This window comes from Callionymus lyra, chromosome 3 (genome assembly GCF_982586985.1).
Source record: "Callionymus lyra chromosome 3, fCalLyr1.hap1.1, whole genome shotgun sequence".
Taxonomy (NCBI): Eukaryota; Metazoa; Chordata; class Actinopteri; order Syngnathiformes; family Callionymidae; genus Callionymus; species Callionymus lyra.
This window is the reverse complement of record NC_141820.1, coordinates 26,703,747-26,725,734: the sequence shown is the minus strand read 5'-3', so window position 1 is coordinate 26,725,734 and position 21,988 is coordinate 26,703,747. Positions and strand designations below refer to the sequence as shown.

At 40.2% G+C, this 21,988-nt stretch overlaps 1 protein-coding gene across 1 annotated transcript; it reads right to left on the bottom strand.

The window, feature by feature from the left end:
- Window positions 1–56: 56 nt before the first annotated feature.
- On the bottom strand, window positions 57–19,998 carry dcn (decorin). The gene is made up of 8 exons (XM_087787319.1): window positions 19,830–19,998; window positions 13,510–13,739; window positions 9,306–9,418; window positions 7,768–7,981; window positions 6,457–6,570; window positions 5,171–5,264; window positions 3,058–3,196; window positions 57–798 (listed from the first exon to the last, which is right to left on the bottom strand). The coding sequence occupies exons 2-8, from the start codon at window positions 13,718–13,720 to the stop codon at window positions 598–600; spliced, it is 1,086 nt and encodes a 361-aa protein (XP_087643445.1). The 5' UTR covers window positions 13,721–13,739; window positions 19,830–19,998; the 3' UTR covers window positions 57–597.
- Window positions 19,999–21,988: the final 1,990 nt, after the last annotated feature.

The following is a 21,988-nucleotide window of genomic DNA, read 5'->3' as shown; positions in this document are numbered from 1 at the left end:
ATTCTTAATGACTCGTCCTTGTGTGATGAGGAAGAAAAAAAAAAAAGAGACAGAAACAGGTCTTGGTTGCTTTTATCTCTACTTGAATTGAGTACAATACAAATAGAATCATGAAGTTCTCTCTCAAAAAAAAAGAGTGCCAAGGTCACACTCCAAATGCTATTTCTATAACACAGGTATTAACTAGTACATTCTCGTTTTACCAGCTTTAAAACACAACCCCTTTAGCTTCCTGCTCTACAGGCCAGCACAGAATCCTAAATGTCAGCGGTAATTCAAAAATAGAAAATTTGTGTATAACATACAGGCTGATATGTGACGGTATGAAAGCATGACTGTGTGGTTATTGATAGAACGCCTCATCGTTGATAAACCAGCTGAGTAATGATATCGCAAACGTCCAAGTTAATGTGCTGATTAATGTCTTCGAAAGTTTAAGGCAAGGCAGTGATGGAGGCGGGGGGGGGTCGGTGTTTTTTTTTTTTGCTTTTCGTTTTTTTCTTCTCTTTGTTTGGGGGGTGGTTGTGGTCGAACACACACACTTATAAAACTCTCACACACATTTACAAATGCACACTCGCGGACACGGGGAGCTCTCTACTTCTTCCTGTAGTTGCCGAGTTGGATGGCGGAGCGGTCGAAGACGCAGCGGAAGGTGATGGGCTGGACTTCCCAGTAGGGGACGGGGTTGCTGAAGAGGCTGATGCCGGAGTACATGGCCTTCTTGGTGTTGAAGCCGGGAGGACAGAAGTCTTCGGTTCCCACAGCAGATATCTTGTTGACGTGGAGGTAGACCACCTGTGGGGGGCGTCAGGGGAGAAGGTTATGGGGGGGCATCGATTCCTATGACAGCAGTTTTATGTTTAAATCCAATGACTCGTCTTAACCCTCCTCTACTACCCACTCAGGTATGGCGACCATGACCGGTCGGTGAGACATTTGTTACCGGACTTCACCGAAAGAAAAAAAACAATATGTTCTAATGCATTATAAATTAAACTCTAGAGACAACTGGAATTACATTACTCTGCAGCGAGAATTCTGACCCGCTCAAGTAGAAGAACTCACATTTCTCCGATCCTTAAAACTCTTCACTGGCTTCCAGTTTCTTTCAGGATCAACTTTAAAATTCTGGTTCTTACTTTCAGATCTATTCATGGTCAGGCTCCTCCTTACATCACTGATCTGATCAAGCCTTACACCCCAGCTCGGGCTCTGAGGTCTGTGGATCAGAATCTACTTATGGTTCCACGCACACGGCTCAGGACCAGAGGAGAGAAATCTTTTCAGGCTGTTGCTCCTAAGCTTTGGAACAATCTTCCTCTCTCTTTGCGCTTGATGGATCTACTGACTCTTTTAAGAAACATCTTCTATTTGTTCAGGCTTTTCCTTGAATTTCTGGAACTCCTGTGTTGTTCTCAGTATTATCTTGATCTTTAAAGTATGTACTTTTTTTTTTCGAGTATTGTTTTGATTGTTTAAGCGCTTTGTGATCCTGGTCTCGAAAAGCGCTATATAAATAAATATTACTTACTTACTTACTTACTTACAAAACTTCTGTTTCAGAATCCTCATTCCATATACATTCACTCATTTTCCATGTCGTTTCATCCCTTATAGGGGTCTATCTAACTATCCCAGTTCATCGGGCGAGAGGCAGGGGACACCCTGGACAGGACGCCACTCTGCCGAAAAGACATACAACCATTCACACACACACTCAAACCATAAATAATGCTTAAACACAAACATGATCATACATTTGCACACAGTTTCTAAAAGCAAAGGAGACACATGCATACAGGACACCATCGTCAGCATACAATCGAACATACAAAGATATGTCAGGCCTCAGGCAGTTAGTTGTAGTATTTTGCAGGTCAAGCCATATAAGTTTTTTCACTTAGTTCCTGCTCCCCTCTGGTCCAAGGGAGCCACAGAAAAGGTGACAATGACCAACGTCTGCCACTGATCGGTCAGAAAATTACGTCACTTAACAGTCAACGCCAACAGTTAACAAACCCACCATTCAAAAAACAAAAACTGCAAAAAGGAATACGGTATTCGCGTCCAAAAAAAGGAGGTCATCTGTTGTTCATCATTAGCTGAGTCTCTAAGTAATGCCCAAGAACCAATGATTTGCAAGAAAATCAAATATTACTATAGAGTTGTTTTCTGAAAAAACATTTAAATATTGAAATTTTGTGGTTGATCAATGAAAAACATCACCATAACATGATGCAATATGTGTTAACCAGAGAAAAAAAACTTTTCCTAGAATTTTCCCTGAGTAAAAAAAGGACATTTTGGGCAGGAAACAAGGTTTTAGTGTAAAAGCAACCTTTATTATTTATAAACCATAGTTTAAATAAATAGATATTGCTGTTAATAAGCTATAAACTTTAATGGAAACCCAGCCACCGAGACATTGGTTTTACTCTTATGGGATTACAGGAGCTGGAGACTATCCAAGCTACTCGGGGCAAGAGACATGCGACACCTTGAACCGATTTAGGCTCTATTTAATGTCTCCTCCTGCTTGTTACGCAACTAGTCAGCAATACTCGCCGCAGTGCTGACCTTTTATGAAAACGTTTATGATCCTTTTTTTTATTCATCATTGAGTCGTTTCTTCTTCACACTTATTATCAAGGTGTTTTATCACTTTCAAAAACCTTCTCTATAGTTTACTAGGGTGTTAAAGTCCAATAAACCGGAGGATGTAATCCGACTCATTAAGGTTTGTGATGCCACAGTAAATCAGCCCCCGTGGAAAACAAGCTGAACTGACGTTAAAGAGCCACAGTGGAGTCTGTTTAGACGGCCTCCCGCTGAGAGAAAATGCCCTCCTCTGGTTCTGACGGGGCAACCAACGCTCGACTGACAGCGTCGAACACACTAACTAAAGCCACATGTCTCCAGTTAGGAAGTTCCCCCTTCTAATCATCCCCAAATGAAAAGTTAAGTTGCATAAATTGTTCCCGTTTTGAATGATCCACGTGGAAGTTCCATGACTGCGCCGGGGACCGCGGAGGTCATCTCCAGTCTATCATGTACCTGGATGTACTTGTGGTCTGGCAGGCCCGGGGGAACGCTGGTCAGAGCGTTGTTGTCGAGGTGCAGCTCTCGCAGGTGGGGGACGTTGGCCAGAGTGCCGTTTTCCACAGAGCTGATCTCATTGTTGCCCAATCCCAGCCTGCGTGGAAAAAAATCAGCCAAAACACATGAGACATGGAAATGTACAGAAAAGAAGAAAAAAAAGAAACAAATGCTGCAGGGAAGCGAACATTTGACAAGATTCTTAAATCTTTAAGACGTATGTGATGAACTTAAGGCCGACGTGGAAAGTGGGATGATGAAAATTCCATGAGCTGCATCACAGCTCTCTTTGTTCTCGCCTGCATCTGTGCGGTGATCTCATAAACACCAGGTTCCCAGCTTAAATGTGCGAACAGCTATTTTACGATTCCCCAAATGACTGTTTGGATCTTTGTTTTGTGTTCGCGTGACGGTTAATACCGTCAGAGCGTGTCGCACTATTAGTTATAGCCGTGATGGATCCCACGAGAGAGCACGATTATCTTAACTCAGATCAGTGGAGTTTGACTTTTTTTTAAGAGAAAACAATGATACCTTATTTCATCTAAGAAAGAAGAAACTTTTTACCACTAGTGCAATTACTCTCTAGCTAGAGATAACAAATGAACTTACTTGAAAATTGTAAATAGAACCTGTGAAAGTATTACATGTTGAAAGAGTCGTGTTTCAAAAATAAACTTGATAGTTCACTCATTTGCTACTCACCCTCATGTCGACTAAGGGTTTGGATTATTTTCAGAGTAATCTGTTCTTTTATAGAGTTATAGGACAAAATGTACATCCATTGTAATGTAGAGTCTCTGAGCTCCTATTGTCCAAAAATACCTTCTCAAAAACACCCAAATACCTCCATACTGCTCGTCTGTAATGTCCCCATTTTATTGCAGCATCGACATGAGGAGTTATTCTGAAAACATTCCAATAATTCTGTATATTTTAGGTTTGTTTGTAGAGGAAGCTCCTAGTCCCTCAGATCCAGATAAAAGTGTCAGTGTGCAAGATTAAGATGATAGACTGGGATCTTCCATTTAAAACAAGCCTCAAATACAGACCTTTTTTTCTTCTTTTTTGGAACAATTCCTCATGTCAAGGCTTCAATACAAGATGTAAATTACAGATAAGCACCATGTAGGTATTTGGATGTTTTTCAATTCTGTCTTTTTGGACGAAGACAAAGACAACTGAGCTACAAAACTAAATTGCATAATTGTTTATTTGGTGTTTTAGAAGTAAAACATTTAAAATGTTGCTTCAAATGACTCCAATTCAAACAAAATGTATGATGTTACAATTAATACAATGAAAATATTCATTCTTTCTTTTTCTTTTAGTACTTTAATAGTAGTAAAATATATATAAATATATATCAGTCATAGAATTTTCCATTTAATTGATAAAAAATGGTTTTAAAAAGTATTCAAATAAATTATTTGAAATGTATAAATGCGGTAAATGCTGTTACAGTCAGTTTGAAAAGAATGTACTCGAGATTCTTTGGAGTTCTTATCTGCTCCACACTTTCAGCACCTTTTCTTTTGCTCATTTGAGACAAAACATTAGTTTTCTGCTTGATAAGATCCCCTGAAAGCGTATCCAACAAAAACAAAAAAAGAGCAAAGTTTGTTTTTGCTGGGACGGCTAATTATTTCTTCATGCGAGCTCCGGAGGATCACTCCTATGCCTCCACATACCAGTGCAATGTAGTCAACAACACACGTCACATCCTCACCTCCCCGCGGTGCGAGGCCAGTTCCCTGCAGGAAACAGATGGATTGCTTATCCAAGCAGGGTGTGAGCAAAGTCACACAAAACTTTGCTCCACTTTTGAATTTTTTAAAGTCAAATCCTCACTGCGCTTATGGTCCGTGTTAAAGAAAATCTAGTGTGGAGTCAATCCTTTTGCTTTATTTTATCTGGAGTCTGACCAAAAGGCGACATCCTTCTAGTATGAGATCTTTTTTTGTTGCCTTCTGAATAAATGTGCTCACGAAAGTACTGCAGAAACAACCTGTAAGTGAAGTAGGATTCAAAAGACATGAAAAGGTGGACCAACGTCAGCTGTTGAATTTACTTAGCCAGGTGCTTTAGGCCCTTGAGATTTTCAGCTGTGACTTTGGAGATTTTGTTTCCGTCCAGGTGAAGTTCAGACAGAGAGCTGGGCAGACCTGGAAACAAAGAACATTAGAGTTCGGTCAACGAGAGAATCTTGAATGTTCCACCGTGCACGGTTGATCAACTTGTACTATATCTTTGGATTAAAAAAAATAAAACTACCCAAATCAAGCCACCCTTTTTAACAATACATGCATAAATCATGGCTGAAATGTATATTTACCACTCATAATGGGCAAGATGCAAACATTAGATATATATTGACATTCTTTCAATGCATTTGAAATCAGAAACTATACTTTATATGATATACTAATATACTGTAAGGTCTTTGTGTGATGTGATATCTATCTATCCATCCATCCATCTACCCATCCATCCATCCATCCATCCATCCATCCATCCATCCATCCATCCATCCATCCATCCATCCATCCATCCATCCATCCATCCATCCATCCATCCATCCATCCATCCATCCATCCATCCATCCATCCATCCATCCATCCATCCATCCATCCATCCATCCATCCATCCATCCATCCATCCATCCATCCATCCATCCATCCATCCATCCATCCATCCATCCATCCATCCATCCATCCATCCATCCATCCATCCATCCATCCATCCATCCATCCATCCATCCATCCATCCATCCATCCATCCATCCATCCATCCATCCATCCATCCATCCATCCATCCATCCATCCATCCATCCATTGCCCTGTTATTGTATTGTCAATACTTTTCTGCTTCACTCTGTAAAAAAGTTAAATTACATTATTTATGTTCGTGGTTTAATGTCAAAAGTTTTATGTTTAATGTTGCATAAAAGTACCGAAGCACATTCCTCGTCGTTGGAACACTTCCCTGATAATGGCAATAAAAATAATTCTGCTTACGACTGGCGAGCAAGTGTAGCATTCCGTTTGAAATGCTATACTTGCGAGGGAGATGTGTTGGTCACTGCTGGCAAAGCAATAAAGGGTCTGGGAACTGTAGATGCCAAAACATGGATAACTTAGATCTGCACTGAACCAAAACCTATACTGACTAACTCCTTCAAGATGTGGTGAGCTGGCCAAAATAAGAAAATTGTTGAGAAGAAAAAAAAAAAGACTAGGCTGTGTGTATGAAAAGGACACGTCTAGTTTCAGTGAGCTCTGGGGTGTTTTGCACGCTAAGATTCGCTGGAATCCTCACATCTGTGGAAAACATTTGCTGTGCTGCCTCACATGGTACCTTTGGGGATCTCTGTGATGTTGGTGTCAGCGATACGAATGTAGGACACTCGCTTCAGGTCGGCGAACGCTCCGGCGTCGATTCCTGCGCTCTTGAGCGGGTTGGACCCGAGCTCTGCAGGGAGGAGAAAAAAACCCACATTGAACAGCAGTGACATATCGCAGCACATGGAGTCAATTCCTCTCCGGGTGGGTTACAGGAATACAGAGCTGAGTCACGCGTAAACACTGGGTGAACAGATGAAAGTCTAATGTTCCCAGAAGTTTGTGAAACCTGATTCTAGTTAAACTCTTGCTGCATTGTTGCAATGTTTAAAGTCACAGTTCGCCTTTTTAAAATACCCTTTTTTTTTTACCAGTTCGAAACTGTTCCCATCTTTGTTTCATTAGACGACCTATTCTCGTGTCCCGGGAAAGAACACACGATGCTGATGATAAACGACCAGGGCTCAGTGGAATGTGACCTTATCAGTGGGAGACTGGGAGATAGTTCAAGAAAACACAAACCTCGGTCTAAAGTGTCTCTATTTATCTTCAGCCAAGAGTCAGCAGTCGCTCCTTTCATCTATTCCCGTGGATTTGAAAGTAATCTAACCGTCAGGGGTCCCAAACTCTGTTTGAACTCTTTGTTATTTTATTTTTTTATCTCATGTTGTTGTCAAAAACATTATGCAGTCCCATTTGTGAAGTACATTAGTGTCAGTTACTTCTGTCACTTGACAACCCTACATTTCGTAATTTGACCCCTGAGGGTCAAGGTGACCCAAAGGCCCCAAAACAAAAGTTTTTGAGGTATCCCTTGTGTATCCTATGGTTAAACACAATTGTTTTTGGGCAGTTGGGTCACCTTGACCCTGAGATAACTGAATAGTTAAAACCACAGAATGTGGAGTCAAAATAAAAAAAATGATGCTTTAAAAAATCTTCAAGCTAAAATTGCAATTAATTACATTTCTTCACATCTCTAGTAAAACGTTTATGAGGCCTCATGATACAACATCAGCTTTTCTATTGAATACATTCTAACATTGTTTTTAAGTCTACTTTCATTTCAACAATGTTAATGGAATATTAATTTTGGGGAAAAGGAACATTTAATGTTTTTTACACAAATCGTGTTTTTTGACAGTTTGTGTGTTATAGAGCTTCAGCGTGGGCTCAAACAACTCTTCTTTGCTTAGTGTTCTGTAAATATTCTCCCATCTGCTGTCCAATGAATCTCTTTTCTAACTGATTTTAAATTCTGTTCAATTAACAGATTTCAATTGCTAAAAAAAAAGGCATTGACTGACAGCTTTCATTTGTTGCATACCCATGACGATGACGTGGCCCATCTCCTGGAAGGACGTCTTCTTGATCTTGCTGATCTCGTTCTCGTGGATGCGCAGCTCCTGCAGACTCTTGGGCATGTTGGCGGGCATTTCCTTGAGCCTGTTCTTTGACAGGTAGAGGCGCTGCAGCTTGGTCAGAGGACTCAGTGCCTTTGCGTGGATGGTCGTGATCTTGTTGTTCACCAGGATGAGTGCCTGTGTGAAGACATGCTCTGGATGAATTTCATGTGCAGTGAAGTTCATGTAAAAAGTTGCAGGATAGAACACCCCAGAGTAAACATGATCCTGAATACATTTTTTTTTAGAGGAATCATTCTCCTGCTGCCTTGCTCTTGTGTAAACACACACAAGTCAATGTGAGGTATGTAGCCCATTCCACCGGGGAGGCCCACTGCATTACGGTGGAAACAGCCCGGGCCATCTGACAGAGGTATTTATTGCGAGTGAGAAAACCATCTTTAGGTTGAGAGGCCTGTGGGTGAATAGTTTCCAAGCACCTGGTGTCTGTGGGAGTGGTGGTGCGATGATTAAATCCAACATGTGAATCCAAAATTCACTCAATTCACAAGATGAAGACTTTTCTTGAACATCTGCTAAAACATCTTTTATTCTCAACCGGTGGTTCCATCTGAAATTCCCAGCTTAGAGTGACCTTCCACAGGGGAAATTAAGGCTGTTTTCCATCTCAATGTGATTCCACCTGGTGCTTTTTTGGGGAAATCTTTTGAGCAGGTGACATCCACGTAGCACGAAGCCCAAATGTCTTTAAGGAAAATCTGGATTTAAACAATCATCACCCACAGCTTGAGAGCAAAGTTTAGTAGAGTGGGTTTTATTGTAAGAAAATAAAAACATTGTAATGCTCCTCTGTAATTCTGCATGGTGGTATGAAAGATAAGAAAATGCTAAAGAAGGTATAGTAGCAGTGGACAAAAAAATTAACATTTATTTTGATTGAAATATTGATCTACTTTTTAAGACCTAAATTGAGACTTTTTGCATATATTTTTGGGTGGATTTGAGACGCTAAAGTAACTGGTAGTATTTCCCTACCATATATCTCATTTCAGTCTAATCAGCCCTTTTGGGAGAATTCTGGGAATTCCTTGATTGATGAGCAAACATGTTCTCTCTAACATATCTTGGCTCCACCCTGGGGTCTTCTCTTAACTGGAAATACACAGAACATCTCCGCGGGTCTATGCAGAGTTGTAAATATCACCTCTGACAGCTGTCTCCCCCCATTCTACCCAGCCTGCACTTTCTTCATCGCCCTAATTTCTGGCCATTACTCTGTATGATCGATCCCAAATTATTGAACTTATTCATTCATTAATTTTTCTAACACTTATTCACTCATGGGGGTCACTTCAGGAAAGAGCCTATCACAGGTCCTTCGGGAGAAAGGTGGGGGAGACCCTGGACACAATGACATACAACCATCCACACACACACTCATACCTAAGGACAATGTTCCCAATCTACCTTGGACCTTTATGAATCAGATAGTTTTTCTTACATGGAGCCCTTTGAGGTGCTTGAAATCGTTTTCTTTGATTTCACTGATCTTGTTGTTCTGCAGGTCCAGGAGGGTTGTGTCAGACGGGATGTCCGCTGGAACTTCAGTCAGACCTGTTGGAAGACATATGAAGCGTCAGATAGAAGTGACAGAATGAAAAAATCTTGCCCCTGACGTATCAGGGAATTATGATGATCCTCTGATAGGAGGTGATGAGAAGGATCTAAGACTTGTTCTTACACAATAGTAAAATAATTTCTGTTGATTTCACGTTGATAGTTTTTTGGCTTGGACTTATGATGTTGTTTTAAGCGGCTCACTTCAAATAATCAAGGTTCCAGAGTCAAACAAGTTTACTATAAAATGCTAAAGTATCCTTCAACCGTGGACACAAAGTGGAAGTTTACGCTGAACCAATTTCCTCCCAAGTGCATAGCTTAACAATAAGCTCACGCTGCTTCACGCTAATTTACCCCGACATGTTTTTGTTATTATGAAACCATCCGAGGAAAAAAGGTTTTCAAGGAGTGGCAATCTTCTGAAAGTGAATGCCCTGATATTTGACCTACCAGGAGCGCCCTAAATCTTTTCAGAGAGGCCAAGTTTGGAAATTTGACAAATTCTCAAGGGTTATTTAAAAACGAAACAGGAAAATAATAACAAGTGCTAGCATAGTCAGACTTTTAAACTGTAAAGTGTGTACGTCTTGAACTGGCATTGACCAACAATAAAAGTAATAGCATTTAGCAATTAGCCTAGCCTTGTAGTATTTTCACGAATGCTAATGTCAATTTGTCACGATGTTACGAATTTAGTGAATTTTATGATTGAGCAGTGTCTAGTGCTCGCAAACAAAATATTTGTTTTCATAGGGAAAGGGATGTATGAAATCCACAGGATTATACTGTTCAAAAATGTTGAAAAAAAGATCCTTAAACATCTGTTAGCTATGAAAATATGGCAACTTTACAAATTCTCAAGAGTAATCAAATGTACTTGTACAATAGTTGACTTCATCCAAAATCGCCAGATGCTGAAATGACATAGTCAAAGGAATTTTGAGCAGCAATCCAAACAAATGAAAAAATAGCTTATCTGAAGTTCATAAAAAAGTTTAGAAAGAAAATCACTTTCCCAGCTGGATTGCCACGTCTGCAGGTTCATGCAGGTGTTTAAAGGAAAAAAACTGGAACCTGGGAATGCACTTAAGCCTGATCCCTAACTTAATGTTGGGCCTTGACCCTTCAAAATAATAGTGAAAACAAATTATATCAGAGCAGAAAATTAATTAAAGACAATACAATTGAGCAAATTTATTCTCAACCACAACCACTAGACAAAATGTTCTTATTCGAGCAACTGGAAGGTATCGTTGGAAGTTCATGCATCAGCGCTGATCTCTGCTTCCAGAGAATATCTTACTGTACTCTCACATGTACTCCATCATAAGTCATGGTGTGCTTCCTTGCTTGCCAGTAGGTCTGGGGAACAGATGGGGGTCGAGCGCCAAGAACACTGAAGCAGGAGTCCAGTATACAGTCATGAAGCAGAGACCCGGGGGAACTGTCGATGCTAACTGAGGCCACGGCTCTGATGTAATGGAAATTGTCTCAAAATTAACATCGGCCTCTCCAACCATCACCCACCCCGTCATCTCTCATCTACCTGCCCTCGACAGACTGATCCCTTTCCCCCTCTTCCTGTATATATTTCAACGTAACTTAAACCTCCAGTAGCTCACACCAGTCGATGCAGATGTAGATACACTGTGGAGCCGAAGTTCAACAGTTCACTGCACACACACACACACACACATGTGATGTAACGTGAGGATTGTGTGTGTTTTGTCTGGCTGCCAACAGTACAGTTCTTGTGGTGTGTTTCTGTCAGTGGACATCAGAAGAAAAGGAGAACGTGGAACTGTTGACAGAGTATCTGGCAGCCAATGATGGAATCAAGACAGGTATGTTCAGTGTCAGTTCAATTGCTGACAATATGGCTTGTCTGGTGTGACACAGCTGTCACAAGGTTAAATAAACGCACCGACAGCCGTACCAACAAGTCTCTGGGATTGAGGTTAGCCAGGAGAGGTTACATTGTCAGAAGTGGTGTCAGAAGTGGGTTGCTAACTTGAAACCAATGGAACGTACTCAAGGCAAATTCATTATATTAAGGATATCCAACTCCTGGACCCAGTGCACTTTCTACTTCTCAAAAAGGCAAGAACAGACTTATGGTCACCCATTTTCCTCGGATTTGTGTTAAGGATAATCATAGAAATAAGCGTTGGTCAGGGCTGACAAAAAAAAAGAAAACAGTAAATCACGAATGTAGCCACAGACTACCATTACTCAGCATGATTATGGGCACCTAAAGTAACATATAATTTGTAAAAACACTGTTATAATCCTTCATGGTATGTTTCATTGCTGATTTTCCCATCTTTATAAAGGGTCCTTTGACAGTGGACAGAGGTGGCAAATGGCCTCAGAGATGGTCACATGTTGCAACATAAGATGCTTCATGTCTTGCGATATCTTTCCAAAAAATGTTGAAATCTTAGCGTTTCCCCACATCCCCTCTTTTCCTTCTAGAAAACTGGTGACTTCAGACTGAGTCATCATGACACAGAAAACTAGATGAGATGACAACGAGAGGAAACATCTGTTCTGCTTGAAAAGATGTTAGAGGGATTTCATGATAATACTAATAGAATAATACTTGTTTGGCAGAAAAGTATCAATAATTTCCTTTATAAAAAAAAAAACCCCTCTCAGTTCAGATTCTGCCTGGCAGTCCTTGCTTATGGAAACTGAATCTAGAAATGTCTGCGTGGCATGTGTCTTTCCTTGATTCCAGTCGGAAACTGCACTCTCTTGACCTGAATCTGAAACGTCTTGAATAGCTCCAGATAAAATACAATCCAGACATCTCCTGGCTATAGTTGCCTTTACTACTGAAGTCAAAGCTGAATAACAATGGACTGATAAATCATCTGCGAAGTGACAAGAGGTGTTAAATTAAATCAATGAAATCACAAAATGATCCGTCTTCTTTCACTTCTTTCATATCCCTAACACCGTGGCCTTCATCCATCAAGTTGAAGCTTTAATCTTACAACACCAGCCAAACTCAACTCAACTGTTGAGGGAAACAATTCAAGGACATTTGCAAAACATCAGCTCAAAGATATTTCAGCAACACTGAGGTTTGGCTGACTCAGACTGATGTTTACACCGGAGATATCGTATTAGTCAAACAGTGTCGATAACAGCTATGACAACTGGAATAAACTCCTGTCACTGGTGTGATGTAAAGAACAACAAAACCAAATAACAGTCGGTATAGTATTACAGCCTGAAGTGAGTCAATATGTAACACTCTATAAAACATTGTGCTCAGGACATTTGGGAAATTGTTATTTTAAGGTGACTCATTCAACAAACTATTTACCTTCCAGACTATGAATAATAAGCAACTTGAGTATCTACTTATGACACAGCATCTTTTTGGATGGTTTGACTCAACTAAAGTAAATCATTCATTCATTCTGTCATTTGTAATGATGCAACTCGGTTCTTCAAATGTAGACTTAAAAGGTGCTGATAACAAATAGGCTTGAAATATCACTGTCTCACCTAGAAAACCAGATGTCCTTCTAGTGAATAAATCCGTCTATCCTTATATCCATCTATCCATCCAACATCTCCATCAACCAACCAACCCCTCCATCCATCCAACTATCTCACCACCACTTCCATCCACTCATCTAGTTATCCATCCCCTTATCCATCCCCTAATAATGGACTCATGAAACTGCTGATGCTGCATTGTGATGCAATGTCTGATGCATTTTGAAAGGACAGTAGATGGCGCTCTCAGTTTGAATATTATACAAGGTTTCATTAAATGAGTAGATCAATCTAGCCATTTGGGGTCTTTCAAAATGAAGATTACTGTATCATAAAACAGTTGATTCTGTAACGTGAGGCCGCATGAACTAAATGTCGCACAGGCCAAGATAAACAAAAGACTATCTTGGCAATGGACCTGCTGAGATGCTTGAGAAACTTGAACTAGCTGAGCCCACCAGATCAGTAAAAGAGCATACAGATGCTCTACACACAAAATAATTATTGGCTGGTTGAATTTGGAAGCTTGTTGCTAGGTTGACCCAGACCCAGAATAAAAGGGTAAAGCATACCCAGGTCAGAACACTGGATGACGCGAAGGTGGCACTGGCATCTGAAGGGGCACTTTGGACCCTCTGGCACTGGAGGCGATGTCAAAACGGGAAGGTCCTCCGTGCCCGATCCAGGCTCATCCTCCATCATGAAGTCGAGAAAGCCGGACTGGCGGAAGGGCAGAGCCCAGCAGGCGGTGACCAGGAGCAATGAGAGACAGGCGGACTTCATGGCGCTTCAGATGGTGAGCCTGACGGAGAGAAGACCAAAAGATCAAAGTCACGATAGTCATATCTTTAAGACTCTTAAAATGAGGTGTGCAGGAGAGACACTGATTGATGTCATGATGAGGAAAAGGCTAAAGGTGATGGAAAGGTGACAGGAGTCAAAGGTCAACTAGGTAGGCTATGATACTTCCAGCCGTTTAGCAGCTTAAATGGTTAAAGGTGAAGGAAAGATGAATGAGTGTAATTACAGGGAAAAGGTTTCAAGATCAAATAACTCATATCTTTGTGAAATAGATTTTTTGTTATTTTCAAACAAGATTAAACTATTCAATGGAGAATTTCAAGTTTTTTAATTTTTGTTTCTGTTAAAATCAACTAACTTCACACAAACCTGATGACCTCAAGAAAAAAACACACATATAAGGGCAAAAAACCTGGCAATGTGATTGTCAAACGTTCATCCAATAGTTGCTTCTTCCCTTGCGGGGCCGCAATAATGAAAGAGGAGATTTGAGCCACAGCCACAAACAAATGATTTGGGAGCCACCAGTCTGCAGTGGACCTTGACCCTAACATCATGACCAAAGCCATGAATCTGACCCAAAACCAATCGAAGGAAAAAAAAAAAGTTGGCTTGACTTTGTTCGTGCAACGTCTCTGCTGAGTTGTCAAGCACGTGTTCTGATTCTTCTTTAATTCATCCAGTGAAATATATCTGGGGCGTGTCAGGGTGTGAATACACTTAACTAGAGTGTTTCGATTCAGACAAATTTGTGGAACTTTAAACAACTTAAAGGAAGCTTAGAAAATCCAGATTGGGGTTACGTCAGGTCAAAGAGATCCGCACAGTTTTCACCAAAAAATTACAGTCCCCAAGACACCACTTTGACACACGGCAGCGGTCAGTGGAGTAAACACAGTGTTTGCATACAGTCGGTCGTCCACTGAGACTCAATTTCATGTGACGTGACTGTACTGTATTTTCAGTATGTGGGAGCTTCCTTCAGAGCGTCTTTGTATTGGCAGGCACTTCAGGTCCGAATATGAACTCTATGAGTAATTTTTTAAATATGGTGATCAGTCAACAGCTACAAATCACCTCAGGGTTGCCTGTCTTTTCTATTTGGATTAATCCTGCCTGGAAAGGTGCAGGAATTTAATTTGACCATTTGGATTTTTCCATACTTCACATGGCCCTTTGACATATTCCAGATCACCATGAAAGTATCCAGCTAATCTATTAGCTGGACTTCAATTGCCATTTTATAGCATTAGCAATATAGCATACGTGAAATTGTGTCAATAGTTAACTTGTGCATATCTGCAACCAGGAAACCGATTTCAACAACCATTGTCTTTTATTCTTATTTTCCTACCTATAGGATTCTAAAGTATAATTAAATGTAGCTTCAATCTCATAACACAATGTGAATGAAAGTGAAATACTTAAAAAATCCATTATGGAAAACATTATACTACAGGGATAGCATGATTCAATATTCTTAAGAAATCTTTGAGAAAATGTTAATACTAGTCAAACCTCTTGGGGAGTCCCTCTGAAGTGGCTGATCTAAGTCCGGGGGTTAAGGTGTTAAACTGTTTTTGGACTAGGAATTTTAGGTTCCAACCTTTTTTAGCTCTGTCAGCCTGTTGGTTCAACTTTAATATTTCTGTTAATGGGCATTGAGTTTGACCAGTTGTTTTCAAAGCAGGGGGATGAAGGGGGACTCGGAAAATTTGAGGGAAAGGAATGGATTTGAATTTTAACATGATAATATTTGAATGTATTTTAAAGCATCTCCCTGAACATAGAACAAGGAATCTACCTTGGAAGATTCTGATGCTAAAATAGTTAAGAAATCATTGCCATTTCTAATTCCTAAAATATGAGGCTTCATACATCAAATATGAGCCTTCATAGCCATTATTAAAATGACCACGGTGGTAAAAATGCCAATTAAATAAAACCTAGTGGAAAGTGAATTCAAGTTGGTAAATAGGCTTTAAAAGTAAACATTTCTTTGTATAATTTGAAGCATTTCCAGTGTTTTGTGGTCGTGGTCGGTTTGGGAATCATCTCTCGGATTTTTTCTGAACTGTCTTTCAAGGATGGAGCTGTGGATAGAGCTGTTGGTGGGAAAGCAAAAAGAAATGCTCAAGCAATGTAGAAATTCAATTTAATTTATGAGGAAAAATTGCCGTTTTCTGAGCCGTAGTTACAAGCCTTACAGATGGATACTTTTAAGCACCACAACGTCTCGACAAATACTTGGCTCTTGTTCTAAAATGCTCTTTCAGACTTAAACATTATAAACAAGTCAGGATAAATGTTTTAAGTCACAACTTGAGTGATTTTTCTATGAGACAGAAGTTGAAGGACCAGAGTAACTTTGGCTGCATTAGGCCTTTTTTTATCAGAGCTAAAAGCCCAACGATAATAATAAGGAAGAAAAAAAAAGACTTGGCAGAACATTAGGTCGGCCTTTTGGATTAAGAGATTGGATGTGTTGTACTTTGTTTCTCGATCCCTTTGACAGTTTGTTTTAATGCGCTCATAGCTAGACGGATGTGCTTGTTTTGTCGTAAAATCCATTAACTGCAGACTGGAAAGTATTCAGTCAGAGCCTTGTTACACATGTGGCACGTCTCACAGCCCAACTTGTTTATCAGTCTGTGAAGTGAAAGAAAGGTTGCATATGAACAAACAGCACGTTGACTGCTAATAACTGAACCAAATCTCCCTGCGTTGACCCGTGAAACACACGTATAGTTAAGTAATTTCACACATGCTTGTACTCATGGTGTCTCATGGTCGTCCATCAGTCAAGTTCTGAGAGGATTTCAGCAAATGTGTTTTTTGTTTTTTACAAGTACAGTATTACTTTATTTCAAGTCAGTGAGTTCGAGTCAGAGTCGGTCCCAGATGTGCCCAAGAAGATTTTTCGTAGAGTTGGGTTTCTACCTATCAACTTTATTATTACTTTAATAACTATTTAAATTATAATAAAACATATTAAAGTTTTTTTGGGGGAATGTATTCTCTACTCTAAAACCCATATATAGACATTGTTATTATTCCTTTTTGGAAATACAGTTTTTTTCTTTACCAATAAATATACACTTCTTTAATAGAAGACAGCATTATCATAATCATCTTTTTGTACCTTGTTATTTGAATATTATTAAATTTTTTCTTTTCTATAATTTCTATTTTTGTTAAGGCTAGACAGTTTCAGTAAAAAAAAAGTCATTCTAAAAAAGCATTACTTATTGCCAACTCAGGTTTAAGGATTTTCCTCGTAGAATTGAACAAGAACCAAGACTTTCCTCATCTTCTCTATCTGGAAGGATACGAGGATGTCAGGGTCGGCGTGCTGCTGTGTTAATGAGTAGATCCCTCAAAACAATCCACCGCTAACATGACACTCTGGCTGACAGAGTGTGTGTTCTGATACACCCACAGGGTTGGAAACATGTTGCGACATGACTTGACCATCCAACTCGACATTTCTCCTTTCATTTCCCTTCAACCGACTGATTTAATCAGTTTGCTGCTTCACACATGTGAAGATTAAAACTAGATTCAGATTTATTTCAGTGTCAGTTTCTGCTGCTGATACATTTTGGTGGTGGATTCCCATCTGGATTACCATTGTAACGCAGGAACTAGCGAATGAAAAACCAGAGAACTTCATGTAACAAATAATACGGTCAAATAAAATCGAGTGAATTCTACACTGACAATGTCACTGATTTTCAAGTAGTTAGGACTCTGACACAGGAAGTTATTTTAAATTGATTGTATAATGTGTTTAAACGAAGTGAAATGAGCCCCTCGGCAGCAGTATGAACCATCTCAGTGCTTTACTTGGCAACAGAATTGTTTGACACATGAATTTATTAGGTTATTTTTTAAATAAAAAATGAATTCAAAGAGCATTGTGTTTGAAGATTTCCAGTTAGACTGCAATGGCTTGGCAGGATTAATAAGTCAATTTGGCTTCTTGGAACTCAATAAAAACTGTTAAAACTTGTCTTGTTCCGGACAGAAATGAGTGACTCAGAAATGAAAAACGAGGCAGCAAGTGTTTTGACATGGTGGCCAGTTACCACACACAGAATAAGAGTTCCAGATGCTCATCTTCAAAGGTACACCGCCATCTAAACACCCTGTGGCTAGATATTGATGAGATATTGATTCTTGTTCACCAAAACTCTAAACTTTTTTTTTTTCTCTTCATCCAGTTCCCCTCCTCTCCTCTCCCCTGATTCTGTCCCTTCCTCCCCCAAGCCTGGCCCCAGCATCACTAATGACTCCCAGACAGGATCTTGTGCAAGAGAGTAAAGGAAATCCTTTGACTTTCTCTTATTTTGTCAAAAGATTTGAATTGAATTCAATGGTAGCGGAATAAGTCGACCATAACGCTGCTCCCGATGCCTGTACCCTTCCAATACCATCTACCGCTCCAGCCTCTGCAGTGCATCTGTCAGCAATGAATCATTGGAAGGTATTTACAAGGCCACGGGGCATTTAAAACACGTGTCTCCTCTTCTTAACCCATCAACAGATCAATGCTAGCTGCCCTCCTACATGGTGGCACGAGCACATCTGTCTCTGGAAACACATTTGCTGGTCCAGGGATCCAGGGAGAGCATTAGGGGAATTTTGGGGGAGTGAGAACATGTGGGTTTTAAACTATGCAAAAGGGTAGCCAACAAACTTTTTCTTATCAGAGCCAGGAAGTTCATGTAGCAACACGGCAGCCAAAGCCGTCAGAAAAAAATCGCCCGCCCATGTTCGTCCGGGACTTTGACCGTTCTTATGAAATCTGTTGCTAGGAACACGAAAAGTGGTTGAAGTGCTTTGAGAGTTCATCATCCATCCTCTCCTCTCGTCCCAGCTGCTCCTCCCAACGTCCTTTTTCCATATGCTCATGGTATTTCACTTCACTGCCTAAAGAATTTGGCCAGAAACTTTGATATGTGAAACGACTCAACTCTCCAAGGAGAGCAGGCGAAAGCACTGGTTGCGTAGATGTTGTCAGCCCACTTTGATTTGTCCTCGAACCTCAGTCCAGATGGAAAGTGTTCGGAGAAGTCATCGAAACCCCTTTTTTTCTGATCCTTTTTAGAAATTCTGGCTTTATTATCCTCGTTTTCTGTCAATGTGTTTTTGGCTAATTGTTAATGCATCCTCAGATGTTTGTCAGTCTCTAGACCGGCCACGACAGCCCAGCATCTGACTCTTATTAGGCCTTCTCTTCTGCTGGCAGACGAGGATGTAATAGTTGTGCCTTGAAGCTCTCTCAGACCTCTCTTTGATAGAGGAGGCTCTACCATTATGGGATTAATGGCACTCTGAGTTGCCAGTGTTTTTTTCCTTTTTTTTCCGTCTCCCCTTCAAAGCGTCTCACTTTAAGTTGCCCCCCCAAGCAATTTGGGTTCTTGTTCTGCATGCCCCTGTGAAAGAAAACAGTAGCAAACACCACAGAGGAGATTGAGAGAAGAAACAGAGGCAGGAGACTGACAAGTGATTAGACCATGTCTCCTTGCAGAAAATGAACATTCCACCAAAAGCCAGAGTTAAGACAGAGAAATTGTGATTATTGCTGCAGCCAGGTAGTTTAGTCGCGGCGAGGGAAGGAAAAAGAGACGAAGAAAAGAGCAAATGAATGCCTCATGTTGAAACCTTTTTTCATGGAATTGAGGCTATAACTCTACTCTTATCTCTCGAGTAAACGTCACTCAAAATCACTATCTGGTAATAACAGCTCAGACCGAGGAATGTTCTCCACATGGGATTCATCCACGATCGACAAAACAAAGTGTCAGATCAGATAAATAGTGTTAAGAAAAGCACACAGGAGTGAGTGGAAGGCCACGTTAGATAGCAGCATCAACAGCACCACCACACCCCCTTTCTCTCGCCACCACTCTTTTTCTCTTAGCATGCAAGTTAGAGTTCAGGACACATGTCCGGGAATGTCTATGGTAGCAAGATTGTTTACACATCAAGAGAATCTAAACAATCATTTCAATGCAGCACTAAAAAAAACGAATCCCGTCATGTTTCTACGTCCCACCATCCTTTCAAAGTTGAAGCATGAACCAACCTGTTCTCAGTAGAAGCGAGGCAGAGCGAGTTGAAGAGGGACGAGATGAGCTTGACTCCCAAAATCCAGTCGAGTTGGGGGATGAGACTGAGAAGTGAGGGCCTATAGGGTAATTGGACGCAGAGCGTTTGCAGCCAAGATCAAGCAGGTGTGTTCTGTCACAACAGGGGGAGGAGAGAAGGGGCGAGACAGGAAGAGAAGCTGAGGAGAGAAAAAAAAGAGAGAGAGAGACTGAGGAAGGAGGGGTCTTTTTTCTCCTCTCAGGACCGAAACAATTGGTGGAGAACTTGCCCCGTTTTTCATCGCAGAAAAAAAAAAAAAAAAACCCAGCTGGAAATGGAGAAGTGAGGAAGAAAAGAGGGAGGAAAAAGGGAAACAGGGAGAGAGTCTGGAGTTTAAGACGAGCAGCGATTCAGCTGGCAGCCGGTCTCACTGTGACATCTGGTAATGATGAGGTCCACTGTGAAGATCTGGGTAGAATGCAACGCACAAACTCTCGGACTCGCTCGCACACACACAATTTATTCAAATGTGGCTTTCTTTCCATTCCGCACTCTCACAGTTTCAAGTCTTTCTCACTTATTCTTGCATGTATTTTCATGTACTCTGACCTTTAAAACTTCTACAGAAGATGATTCAACTTTGTGACTATCGACGTAGGTTGTGTAACAGTCAGTTGCAACAAGTTCTTGTTCAGGAAACTACGCACTAGCTTATCCAGCTTTGGACAACGATTAAATACATATATTTGTTGTCTCAAATTCAATATTTTCTCTTTAATATCATTATTATTCCCCAATTATAGTTTGATCAAAGTACTCAAGAGTCATGGGACATCCTGGAAAGACATTCTTAGACCAATACATTTGGTTGCTTTTACACAGACCTAACTTGAGTCAATCAGCACAAAAATAGACGGAGTACGAGATGGTGATAATGTGTATCTTATTATTAAAACTTCTAGTAAAGAAAAGGATGTAGATTCTAATGCAAGTGTGTTAAACTTAACTTAAGAGCCAACACTATAAAGTCTTTCATTATAAAGTGTGATTCACATTCCTATTTAATATATTATTCCCCATATATGTGTTTTCTTTATAATTTATTTCTGGGCCACCAAAATGTGTTGCCCTTGGGCCTTAACTTTGACACTCAAGAATGATCTTAAATTGTCCACTGTGAACTAAGTAAAGATGGTTGGACACAAGTTAGATCAAAACACTTATTTAAGGTCTTGCAAATTATTGAAACATGAATGCAACCTTTTGGCTTATGTACCAGAGTGCTTTGTACCTGCAGTTTTCCTCTTAAAAATCAGTTTTTTTTTCTGGATTTATTCTCCAGCAATTTATCCATCAGCCTCATCATTTGTAAACGGTTTTCAAGCTTCCATCAGAGAAGCTAGGAAACTGTCCAGAGAAAATCACCTTTTCCATGGTACGAAGTTGATTTCAATGATTTTCACAGTGTGTGATTGCAAAATGATGAGTATGTGAAAAAAATATATGTTTGGTACCTTTTCGGATTGAAAAGCGAGTGCTCAGAGATGGCATTTACACCTCAAATTGCCAGTGAAAATTGGGTGGCTCTCGGTTTTGTCCCAGCGTCCAAACCTTTCAGTGTGATCCTGACCAAAATTACAGGTGTGGATGGTTTGTCTGCCCTTGGTCTGACAAATCAAGGTGGTCTTGGTCTGGATCAAACTAATGTGTGGGTTTGCTTCTACGATGAAAGCGTGTATTCTGGATTGTTTCAAAGTCGGACAAAAGGAAAAGAACTCACAGTAGGCGACATATGATGACAGCAAATGATCTTACATACAGTTTGTTTGTTCCCTGCTTCACAAAATAGTGTTGAAGTATAATTAAATATAATGAGTGATCGCTTACAGAGGACACATGGACGACCAGTCACACTTGCATTGTAGGTTGATATTGTGTTCCCACATCTGGTTTGTTACTTCTGTACTACATGTTCAAAATGTGTTTGTTTGAGGCGGATCCATCCCAACAGAAAACCTTATATTTTGTTTTTGTATCATTTAATTTGTATATCCTACTAAGATTTCTTACTTCACTGTATTTAGCACATTGATCACTCTTATTTTTTACATGTGTGCAACATCTTTACTTGTACTGTACTTGTGCTAAATAGCAAGG

Excerpts from the sequence above, each read along its gene's own strand:
- dcn (XM_087787319.1), bottom strand. The coding sequence starts at position 13,720 with ATGAAGTCCGCCTGTCTCTCATTGCTCCTGGTCACCGCCTGCTGGGCT. Across the intron at positions 9,419-13,509 it reads CATCCAGTGTTCTGACCTGG|GTCTGACTGAAGTTCCAGCG; the intron begins GTATGCTTTACC and ends GTCTTCCAACAG. Across the intron at positions 799-3,057 it reads CAGACCACAAGTACATCCAG|GTGGTCTACCTCCACGTCAA; the intron begins GTACATGATAGA and ends CGCCCCCCACAG.